General features: G+C 37.5%; 1 protein-coding gene across 18 annotated transcripts in view; it reads left to right on the top strand.

Moving 5' to 3' along the window:
* The window catches only part of DLG1 (discs large MAGUK scaffold protein 1), a 168,142-nt gene that overhangs the window by 113,026 nt on the left and 42,979 nt on the right, over positions 1-12,137 (top strand). For all 18 annotated transcript variants that reach the window (XM_050902180.1, XM_050902181.1, XM_050902178.1 and 15 more), the window contains 2 exons: positions 8,861-8,987; positions 11,175-11,331. In XM_050902180.1, the coding sequence (XP_050758137.1) occupies positions 8,861-8,987; positions 11,175-11,331 (284 nt within the window). The remainder of the gene's footprint in view (positions 1-8,860; positions 8,988-11,174; positions 11,332-12,137) is intronic.

The following is a 12,137-nucleotide window of genomic DNA, read 5'->3' as shown; positions in this document are numbered from 1 at the left end:
GTTTCTGATCACTTGCTGATGTGTACAAGGAGAACATGCGTCTCATTCTCCTGGAGGCTGTGAAGAGTAACAAACAATGCACTGTGTAGATGTTCAGTGTCCTGTGAACTGAGCAAAAGACAATACTGTTTCAGGTAGAGGTTAGTGATGTTCTGACTTTTTTTTTTCTATTTTCCTGCTTTTTCATAAGCTGCACATGTTTGAATAAACTGGATTGGGAGGAGGGGGAGGTCTTGACCTTTGCCTGCCTGCCTGCAAGTGTGTTCTGAAATTCCATGTTAACTTACTTGAAATCTTACTTCAGTTTTGACGTAATTGTTGATAATTCAAATGGAAAACCAGTGAATGCTATATTGAAAATAGTTATGAGAATTTCTTGTTGACATAAGGGTACTACTTACAGGAATCTTTTTGAACTCAGACGTCCAAATCCAGAAAGTTCAGGGTTGAACTACAATGTAAAGAAAAATTTGAATTTAATGTACTGTTTCTTCAAGAGGGATATTGCCGTTTGGAGAAGGGGATGAGAATGATATAACTATCTCCAAGACTGAAAGGTGGACTTTTCTGGGTGACCAGTTTTACTCATCTTGTCACATAAAATGGTTCTGGGGGAGAGTTATTGTAGGTATTTTTTTGTTTCCTACTGTTAGATATGAGTAAGTGATATGTAGCACTGATCTGTTCAGATACTACTTCATATGAAAAAAGGAACACTTTTGGACTAAAAAGCCACTGATGTAGTCTAAAACAGCATGTAAAGATCAACAAACAAAAGTGCAGCACAACAAAGGACTGAGGTACCTTATAAGCCCATCATTTATTGGTGATAGCTACAGCATCTTTAAACCTATTTGTAAGCTTATTGAATTACAATTTGGAGCTAATTAGGTTTTATGTCTTCACTGTCCTATCAGAAGGATGCTCTTGAAGGCTCCATTCTTTGACATAAAACTAATTATCAGGCTTCACTTATCCCCAGTTTTATATTCATATAAATGGTTAGAGAGCAGCCATTTTCCCTTATAGTATCTAGTTTGTCCAATAATTCAACGTTTCCCACTGTTTCCTTGGAAGGCAGACTTCTTTTTCTCTCTCCATCGTAACTGACCTCTTCATATGTTTCACCTTGAATTCAGATTTTCTGGAACAGAGGTAACCTGATTTGTACGTAGTGTTCCTGGTAGTGTTGCAGTAATGCAGTTACACTGCTGTGGATGATGAAGTGACAAACATAGAAGTATCTTATCTATTACTACTGTATCTTGACTTGATCATTAGGATATTTACTTGATGAATCTTTTGTGGGGGCAAAGGCAAAACCTCAGGAAAGTTTGGGGAGAGGAAGGTAGAGAAGGAGCTGGTTCTTGATAATTTGCCCAATCCTAATAAATCAGTGATACCCTGATATTGGCAAAAGTCATACTTATTAACTCTTGCTCAGTGCCCCTGATTATTAAAAAACAACTTGGAATAAGGCTTAAATGGAAAAGAACAAAGCACTATAGCAATTTAGAGGACTGGTTGTCTCTTTTGGGAGGAAAACTAAGCGGAAACTGTTCGGTTTGTGTGAGTGGAGGAAGGAACCTGTAGTAGGATTTTACAAACCTACTTGTTTACTAGGCAACCATAAAGGAATATTTGGATATAAATGTAGATTCTCGTTTTAAATTTTTATGTGCTTTGGTACTGTTCATTAAATGATACTTTGATCTTAAAAAGACTGTCTGTAAACTCAAAAAGTTAAGAACAGAGATACCAAACTCAGCGTGGCTGATTCTCAATACTGTAGTTCAGTAGTTCGATTTTAGGTAGGTGAGATCAGACTGCTGAGAGTCTTATTCGAAGCAGCAGTCATATTTCCTCTTTGACTACAAATTGGTGTTCTCCTTTGGGTGATGATTTTGTTTTTATGTTCACATTATCTGTATCAATATGTACTTTTAAAGGAATATTTGCTCTGGCAGTATGCATAAGGGCATGCTGTTGGCCCTCTTCTCATGCAACGAATTAATTTCTCTCAAATGGTGGATGAGCTGGAGACTCAGTTCATTGAAGTTAATTGCATCATAACATAGAGCCATAAAGAGACAGTGGTATCTTCAAGAATACCTTCTTACCATGTCTGTTGGCTCTTCAGGAAAGTTCTGTCAAGGGTAATCCCACATGGTTGCCATGAGGATGTGCACTGCCATCTTGCCTTGAGTCCTTAAGTTCCCAGTATACAAGACTTTAGTCTCACATGCATTTTCTGGAGGTAAATGGCCTGGCCACACACGTAGGCCCTCTTTTTGTCCCATTACTGTCCTCCCAAGTTTCTGTCCATTTGGCTGCTCTCCCTGTAAGTGGGACTTGAGCGAGACAGTGGCATTCTGTGCAGCCCAGTATCCTGTCCTTTGTGTGAAGTGGCACTTCTGTCCACTGAGAAGTGAAAAGCCAATCTCCTGAGCTGTCGTGCCCCTCAAGCTCCAGCAGCTGCTTCTGGGAACCTTTCTCCTCCTGCTGAAGCATTTTGAAAAAATCACACAAGATTTCTCAGATTCCAGGTATCTGTCTGTCTTCTGTCCTTTGGTGACCTTTGATAAGGTTTGTGGGCTAAAGTGCTGTCTGTACTTTTGAGCAGATTTTCTGGGTTGCGTTTCATTTAGCTGCAGTTTTAACCTTCAGTTCTCTGTCTGAAGTTACTCTGTTTTTTCACACTGTTTCTGGTAGACTTTTGTCAACAGTTGAACAAAGAACATTCTTCTGCAAAGTGCTGGGTCCTTTGATGAAACTTCAGTCTGTTCTTCTTCCCTACAACAGGAAAGCCTTTCCTACCCAAGGCGCTATACGCTTGTCTCTCTCCGCTGATCAAAGCGCAGCTGGCTGTTATTGCAGCTGGCGTGGACACTCTGGATCTACTGCCTGAATTTTGCACACAAAAATAGATCCAAAGGTCTTGCCTGAGGTGTTTAATGACTTAATTCAAGGAAATCAGTTTAGCCTTTTCCTAAATCTTTCACTTAAGAAACAACTGCATGTGGCTAAGATGCTAGATGCTATTTTTCTAATACAGGGCAGAACAAAAGCTTTTTCAGTACCCCTCAATATTTTCACATTTACAATGGAAATTTCAAAGGGAGATGCCAATCTCCTTGAAGACTATTGCTTCTTTATAAAGGAGTACCATAATTTTGCAACTAGAAAGCCTCCGCTTTCTGTAAGGAGCTGCTCAATTAGATAGAACTTGTACCAAAAAATGGTGGCTCCTGTACATAGTATTTTAGAAGCTGATGTTTTCAGGGCCACCATTTCAAGGTTTGTTTGCGCCTTCGTTCTCATCTCAGATGAGACCTCCAAAAGTGATGCTGCATTTATCAGTGCAGTACCTGGCTCAGGAGCTTTAGGTTAGGGACTCTGAAGAACTTTTCCCAGATGACACATATTAAAGAGGTATTTTCTAGAATCACCTGGATTGTGAGTGTTGAAACAGTTACCAGTCTTCCTTCTCTACCTACTCAGCTGCAGCTCTTTTGAGACATGTATTTGCCATCCTCCTTTGTTTTTCTGTCCATCAGAATCGTTTTACCCAGGTTCTTAGCAGTTCAGGCCCATCATAAAGGAGAAGTAATACGTACTATTCCTTTCACCACTGAATCTCTTAAATCCATACAGAGGCTGCCTATGGATGTATCCATTACAAATGATGTTAAGGTAGAAACCCTGTCTACTACCTGAGTATATACGTAGACTGCTTACTTCCTAGAACTCCCCTTGGGTGGTTTTGTTTGGTTTTTTTTTTTAATTTGTGTGGGGTTTTTTAAACACTCATTTTATCAGAAACATCTAAAAGCACAGAGCATAGTACTTACCGGCTTGGTATCTGTACTGTCTGCAGAATATGCAGTAGATTACTTACTATGCTAACTTTTGTGAACATGGTAGTTCATTCAAAAGTCCACAAAACACCAAATTCAGAATTTGGTTGTCTTTAAGACTTTCTCTCTGGAACTGGTCTAGTTTAGTTATAGGGCTGCCTCACTTTCCCTGGTGATGGGGATTTAAAATGCAGAGCTAAGGTTACTGAAGAACTGTTTGAAAACCAGGTTCACAAATTTCAGTATCTAGGTTTTCTGCAAAATCTGTTTTGTTTTAGAACTCCTATAGTAAGAGTACCAGCCACACAGTAGTATGGTCTTGTCAGGTGGTCTGATGGCACAAAAGATGGGACAAAGTAAGTTAGCATCCATATAGATAATTAAATAAATTGATATTTGATATTTCTTTGGGGTTAGTGTCTTTGAATCAAGGGACATTTGATCAAGAGGTTTCTGAGATTCTGATTTATGGCACTATTTACTGAGAAGAGTACAGATCTTGCCACCATTGTGCACCTGAGGCTGAAAACTGACCTCCGTCATTTGCTATTTATGAGAGTGAGCGAACAGCTTCCGGCTGCCCGTGGGGGGAGTTAATGTTGAAGATCTTGTTAAAGAAGAGTTGGGGCTGTCTGAGACCAGAGCATTTAGCAGGGAATGAATGTGGAAAAAATAGCTCATGGTTGTGGGCTGTAGCTCTAGAGACTGGTCTGTGTACGGGTGATGAAAGCTTGACCACAGCCCTTGACAGTCTGGAATAGCTGATTGCTATGCCTGTTTCTATTGTTTCTGTGAGATTTTTCTTTTAACCCTTGAGGTGTGGGTTGCTAGTTTAAACAGTTACTTTACAGTGATCTCCATTTTCTGACTCAAGAAGAATGCAATTACGAAAGATTATTCTTTCTGAGCACGTTGCCATTTGAGCACTGTTCTCCTGTGTGGCATCCAGTCTCTAAGACACTAGAAGACAGGAACTTCCAGTATAGGAAACATGGAAATTCAACAAAAACCCCTGTGCTCATTGTATGCAGAGGAACAACAGCACTGTAGGTGGGATGGTCCTGTGGACTGATGGCACCCAGCTGGCTAGCACCATTGGCAGCTAAACTGATTTGTGTGTTTGATAATCATAGCTATTAGTCTTCTGTAGTAGGTCATGTGTCAGTAGGGAATGTAAGCTGCCTCAGTAATCTGTATATAAATGTTGGTCATTAAATGGTTCCTGGAACAAATGTCCAGTAACTTGTTGGTATAAATGCTTTTAAAGTTATTCAGTTGAAATATTACTAAGAAGGCCTAGCACTTGCTATTTAAGAACACCAGCATTACCTGTACGGAGCATATTGTAGAATATCAGAGTCAGAACAGTGTCTACACAGTTTTTGAGAGACAGAGGAACTTCCTTCCTATACAGGCCTCCTTTGAAGACATTATTAATGATGCATTTTTGACTCCTAGTCAATTTTAAAGTATTTTTCCTTAGTGTGTGTGTACAGTATTTCCACCCTGTATTGAGAAATAAAATACTGCAAGGTAGGGAATAATCAGTTTCCTCACTAGAGACATAAATGCCTTATCATTCCTTAAATGGCATAAATATGGCAAGAGAAGAATATCTAATAGCAGTAAATGCTGACACAGTTTTAATTTTATTTCCTGTTTTAGAGATTGTGCTTGTGATTGGTGTCCTCAGTTTACAGATAATAGGGAAATAATAGGAAATCTTCCACTTTCTTTTTGTGTAGAACTGTGTTATGTCAAGGGGGGGGTGGATTTGGAAATGGAATTTCTCCTTAAAAGTCTTTGACTTTTCCTGTCAAAGCAAGTTCATTTTATGCATGTAATCTTCTGTTCATCCAAAACACAGTTCCTTTATCAATTACATGAGTAATAATATTTACTTGGAAATAGAAGTTTAGACCGGATTTAGAATTCAGAAAGTGATGGCTTGCCTTTTATTTCTATTAAGTTCCTCATGAATATTCTTCGGGTACAATCTCCAGCTAAAAGTTAGGAAAGGCACAGGCACGTTTTTTTGCAGGAACTCCATAGAGAGCCTTTTTATGCCTTGTAGGTTTGTTTCCATAGTGCTGAGAATACCAGCCTTGAGAAACAACGTGACTTTTCTAAGCAAGTAGCATATGTAGAACTTTAGAAATGATGTAGGCAGTGCTGACGTGAAACAGTCCGCAGGTCTGAAATAATAAACTGTTATGTTGCTTGATAGCTGAGTTTTAGTTACATGGTGAAAGGATACAAAATTTAAAAAATAAGCGTATGTGACAATATTAGACGGTATGTATGTTTCTGAACTTGATGCAGTTAAAAGCTTTAGGAACCTTAAAAACAATCAAATGAAAAGTACTTTAAGTCAATGAACATAGAATTTGTTATGAAAAATCTAATTAGTCCCTATCAAATATGCATCGTTATAGCTGCCACTGACTTGTTAAAAGCAATTGTAAATTCATTTTGTGAAATGAGAAGATTTAGTGCATGAACAGAATGTATAGAGCTGCTATACTGTGCTACAGTTGTTTAAGTTTTTTTGATCAAAACCCATTTCCCACTAATTGAAAAAGAGCTCATAAAGTCTGCATTCCATTTTTTTGTGCTTTAGCAGTAAAATTTTCTGGGGAAAACCAAAATAACTATATTGTCGTACAGTAGTAATTTTTAAAATTATCACTTGCTTTAAACAAAAAGCATGTACAGTGATGTGGAAATATACTGGTGTATTAAAATATATATTTTTTTTTTCCATTGAAAAGTAAATATTGCCATATGGTTTGGTAATCATTGTGAAAATCTGTTACCAAAACTCCAGTGTGGCTAAAAAAAAAGTTTTGAAACTGGCAGTAAACTGACCAAATCTGTTACCAGTGCATAGAAGCTACCGATTGTGCTGGGGCAGAGAGAAAGAATGAAGTAGTGGGATTTATAGTCTTCGAATCATTGCAGGGTGTAATGTACATGTGTTACAGCTGTTCTAAAAAATGGTTTTAGGAGTCGTGTCTTGAAAAACCCCTAATTATTAGGGAACTCTCAAATATGAATGCTGTTGTTGATCATTTGGTTTTAGCAAAAGCAGTGTTCTCTTTGCTGTAGGCCTCAGGAAGCTACCTTGAGGAAGCTTCCTTTTGTCTGTGTTTGTAGAAGCAGACAGGCTACCTCTTGCACTCAGATTCTGAATTCTGCTGAAACCACTTGTGAATCTAGAGTTACAATTTCCAAAAGTTCTGCACAGTCCCAGACTAGAGCATGCAACTCACTTGAGGGCTGGTATGTCTGAATAACACACTTTATCAGCTAGTGCTTTTAAACTACCTAAGCTGTTAATAGTGGATTTTAATGCTTGCTGAAACACGTTCTAGAAAACTGAAAGAACTCTAATTCTGTGACAAAGCTTTAAAGAATAAGAAGCAATCTGGCTAATCAGATGTGATACCAAATGTTGTATGCCAGGCATTAAGGTACTGTAGGTGGTTCCCTATCTGGCTCAGTACCTCTTTTATTAGTCTATTGATCAGGGTAAGACAATGTTGATGTGATACTCCGTGTATGGAATTTACTGCACACAGGTTTAATAGGAATCTAGAATAATACAGAATCAATCGAGCGCAGGTTGGATGGTTTGAAAGCTGACTGTTTAGCAAGTCTGTCATATAAAAATACTCTTGATGAAGTTTGTATATGATCCAAACATTCTGCCAGTGGTTTAAAAAGAAAAACAAAAAAGGAGAATATACAGGTTGCTTCTGCAGTCTGTGTCATGTCTATTCAGTTAAAAAGCTTTGGGTTTAGTGTAAATTCTCAAAGGTCAGGCACCACATCGGATACAGCAAGTGACTAAGAGCAGAGAAAGTCTGGCAACTTTAATAATGTTGAATCTGTGAAGTGTCCCCACCCTCCATGTTTCAGCCTCAAAGCTTGAAGCACCTACACCAGGAAAGAGACTTTCCATTATAGAATATGCTTTGTAATAGGAGACAGTGGGTATGACTATGCCTGGTGCATGGACACTTAAAATTGATGTACCTAACTTGGAAATATAATGCACCCTCTTAATTATTTATTGGAACAACTCTTCTGGAATTGTAGAATATTTAGCATCAATTGAAATCATTAAGATGCTAAGTTTTTCTATTATGTGTGTTGTGGTTCAGGTAAAGCATATGCACTTCATGCATAGGATTCATGGCCTGTTATGCAAGAGGTTAGACTAAAACCTTTTAATACTCCTTTCTAGTTTCAGTCAATGAACCTGTGAATAAGGCAACTGACCCTTGCAGTACAGGTGAAATTTTTTGCACCAGCTTGTTTATTCCTTTCAGTAAATTGATGCCTCTTACCTTGAAGAGTAGGAGGTGGAATCCTGCCTTTGTTTCCTGATGCATGCTGTTGGCTGAGCACATACTAGCATCACTACCAGCACCTGTGCTATTAAAGATGGTTTTGTTCAGTGTCTAAGAAATGTAACATCCCTCCCTGTTCAGACCTCTTAATCAGAATGGCCTGGAGTATTCTGGAGATGCTAGGATGCTCCACATCAAAGCATTGAAAAGAAAGAGGTAGGCAGCTTGACAGTTTGGAAGAAGTGGAACATTAAAATGTTGTATTTTTCACTGATGCTCAGACATAGTGATTTTAAGAAACTGAAATTCTTAATTGACTTCAGTCAAGTTAAAGACACCTTTAAAAACAGATAGATCTCCAGACTGTCCTCATGGGCTTCAGCTATCTACAGTGTCTGTTTCTAAAAAAGGTTTTTTTGAGACACAATTAAACTGAAAAATTTGCTTACTGACTTAGTGTGAGGAGACTGGGGAACATGTAGATGTGACACAGTATTTTAGAACTATGATATTTATAATGTATCACTGGAACTGTTATATTTTGGTTTTAGAAGAGGTCACTCCTTATAATAGTTTGTTTCAGGTCCTCTAGCTCTTTTTCCTTATTGCCTTAATGCTTATTTTATTTTTTTTTTTCCCTCTTTGAAGCTTATTCTCAGCCAGTAGACAACCATATCACTCCATCTGCCTACTTGGGACAATCCCTGTCCCCAGCATCACCAGGGCGATATTCACCAATTCCCAAGGGAATGCTTGGAGATGATGAGATTACCAGGTAATGAATAACCAAAGCTACATGTCAAATTAGTTAACCAGGGAAGCTCATAAGATGTGTTTGTGGGCAAAATACTAGTGAATACTATATTTTATTTCAAGAAATAGATGTTAGTTTCTTAATACTTGTAAAGATTGTTGTAAGGAGAAAACTAGATATATTTATATGTATATATACACACATATATATGATTCATCAGTCCAGGAATAGCATTAAAATCAGAATGCCCTGCCAAAGTGTTCCATGAGTTGATTGAGCTTTTTAGGATGGTAGTATGAGCAGGCTAGAGATTATTTCTTATTTTAAAGCCAGCTATATTCCATACCCCGCCTGCCTGCCCCCCTCCCCCCCCCCCCCCCCCCCAGCAAGGATTTGGTTTGATGGATTAGTAAATCTAGAAAGGCTAGAAAGCTCTTAATCCTTTCCTATTAACAGACCATTCATTCCTTCACTGGTTCAGTAGTTTGCATTAATCTTTTGTTCATCATCGCTGACAAAGGGAAGCACTTCTAATTTTGTTGTTCTTCTGTTCTGCAAGTATAGGGATGTTATACTGCATTTTCAGTATGTTGTTGCTGAACTCTGTGTCACAACATCATCTGATACAGATAATGTCACTCAGTTTCTGAGGCAGGGTCTACCCAGGATCAAAACCTAAGTGGTATAATAAGTTGAAGAATGAATTTCAGTGTATTGGAAGGTAGGATATGTCATTGTAGTTATTTTTAACTTAGTGTTAGGTGGACATATAAGCCAAAGTGATTCTCTCCTGCTGATAGCATTGCTGAACTTATGGTTTTATAGCTTTCCTTTAAATTTACTGCAAAAGGAAGTTTTAGATTTCTTCTGAAATGCAAGGACTGTTCAGAGAAGGCTTTAGGTGATTTTCTTTAAATTACCTTCCCGTCTTCCACTCCATCCATCCCAAAAAGAAGTTTAGACATTTTGAGTAATATTTTAAAATATACTCTGTATTTATGCTCTCTAACTGCAGTGTTTTTGTTAATGTATTAGTGTGATCCAGGGCAATATAGATAGGTTTTTGCAATGTCATTTATTTGTAATAAAATAGTACTCTGAAAAAATGAATATAATAGTTGATGGGGGTGAAATTTAAGAATTTGACACTAAGTTGATTTAAGAGCTAGTGCAAAAATGGGGTGATTTTTAAAAATCGGACTAGATGATGTTTTTTGTTTTGGAAAAATGCAGCCTCTTAGTTTATCCTGTAAATTAATAATTCATATCTCCAATACTTAAGAATGTCCATTAATTGTTCTTTAGTGCTCTCTAGTGATTTTTCAAATGCAGTGCACAGTTGCTCTGATTTATTAGAAATGTCTGTTTCTGAAGTCATTTATGCTTTTCTTGTATTGGGTCAAGTAGCAGATTAGTAGATTTCTGGAAGGAGCGTTTCTGCATTAGAAGTTGACTGGCCTTGTCTTAACTTCATCAGTATTTCTTCCTTCCTCTTCCCATCCAAGTCAGGAGGGGATCCTATAAAAAGAATGCAACAACTTGGTTTAGATTTAACTCTTTCAGTTGCAGTTGCTGCAAATAAATTGCAAACGTATTTGAGAGTGCCATAAATTCTGACTTTTTTTTTTTTTAAAAGGGCTTATGTATACTTCTTGAACTGTTCTTTGCTCTATTTATTACTTGACCAACTAAAGTGAAATTAAAGCAGTAAGGACATATTTTTCATTATTGGAGTTTCCATTAGAATTTGCTCTTTAAGTTTCAGAAAGGGAAAATAGTATTTTGTTGCTTGTTATTACCATTAGATAGAATATGACTGTGAGCTATGTTGAGGCTCTTGAACAATATGGAAAGTGTTAAGTAATGACATTTAGTGCTGAATAGGATTGCAGCATAGTAGGAATTTAGAATACATACGTACTTACGGATTGTTCAGTTCACCTAAAACAGGGAGGGGATTTTTGTGTTGCATCCAGAAGCAGAATTGGAAGCATACAAATAATAGAAGCTATTTTTTGAAAGTCTAAGCTTTGCGGCGGAGGTCTGGGGGCGGTGGGACACACAACATTGTTGCCTTAAGAAATGTTTAACTTTTGATATCTAAATTTTCAACGCTACTTCTCTCAGAAAACTTAGCTTTTCTAATTGTTTATTTTACTTTTACTCATGTCTAGTGACCAAGATTTCATATTCCTTTCTTTCATTCAGGGAGCCTAGAAAGGTTGTCCTACATCGAGGATCAACAGGTCTTGGTTTCAACATTGTTGGAGGAGAAGATGGAGAAGGAATTTTCATCTCTTTCATCCTTGCAGGAGGGCCAGCTGACCTCAGTGGAGAGCTTAGGAAAGGAGATCGTATAATTTCTGTAGGATTCCTTGCTTCTTTTATTTAAACAACAAGAAAAGTTTTCCCTTCCCTTTATATTAATGCCAGTTAATGTTTTATATGCAAAGAATATCATTAACTGAGCTAAACTTGAGACAATGGAAGAGATGCCAATATACTTCCAAAGTATCTTTGAGGACTTTAGTGTGCCTCAGTTTCTCATCTGTAACTTGATTAAATAGCACTTTCCTATCTCAGAGATATTCAGTGACAATATTCAGTGAAGACATTAACTCATCTTAGTCTCGTAGTTGAGGGGTGTGTGTGTCTAAATTCAAAGAATGCAGGCTTCAGAAATAAGCCTTCTAATGAGATGGAGACATTTGGCAGTAGTGTCTAAAATTGGGTGCTTTACTTCCTGGAGTAACTGCTAAACTTCACATTAGTCTTAAATAGATCCGTCTCATACCTGTCTAAAGGCTTCTTCTATATTAGTACTGAAGGTCATAAAGATTTTGTGTGTTTCTTTGTGAAATGACTTAATTTATGGAGAATCATTTGTTTGGACAATTACATTGTAATTTGGTAGTTATTTAAAAGGAAATTTTTTCTCTTAAATTTTGGCTCTGCTGTTATTAAAATGCTGATATTAAAGTGCATCTATTTTAGTTTTGAACTATGAAAAATGCTTTTGGTCTAAAATGTGACACACATTTCTGCCTCAGTTTTTTTCTGACAGTATTTTTAAATCTGCTGCATTGAGAACAAGGCTAGACCCATGGAGGGTGTGGTCTGTCACTGGATGTTAAACATAATGGTCTGTAGGCACACTTTGGCTAAGGAGAT

This window comes from Gymnogyps californianus, chromosome 10, assembly GCF_018139145.2.
Source record: "Gymnogyps californianus isolate 813 chromosome 10, ASM1813914v2, whole genome shotgun sequence".
In the NCBI taxonomy this organism is placed as follows: Eukaryota; Metazoa; Chordata; class Aves; order Accipitriformes; family Cathartidae; genus Gymnogyps; species Gymnogyps californianus.
The sequence above is the reverse complement of the archived record's forward strand: the minus strand, read 5'-3'. Positions and strand labels throughout refer to the sequence as shown.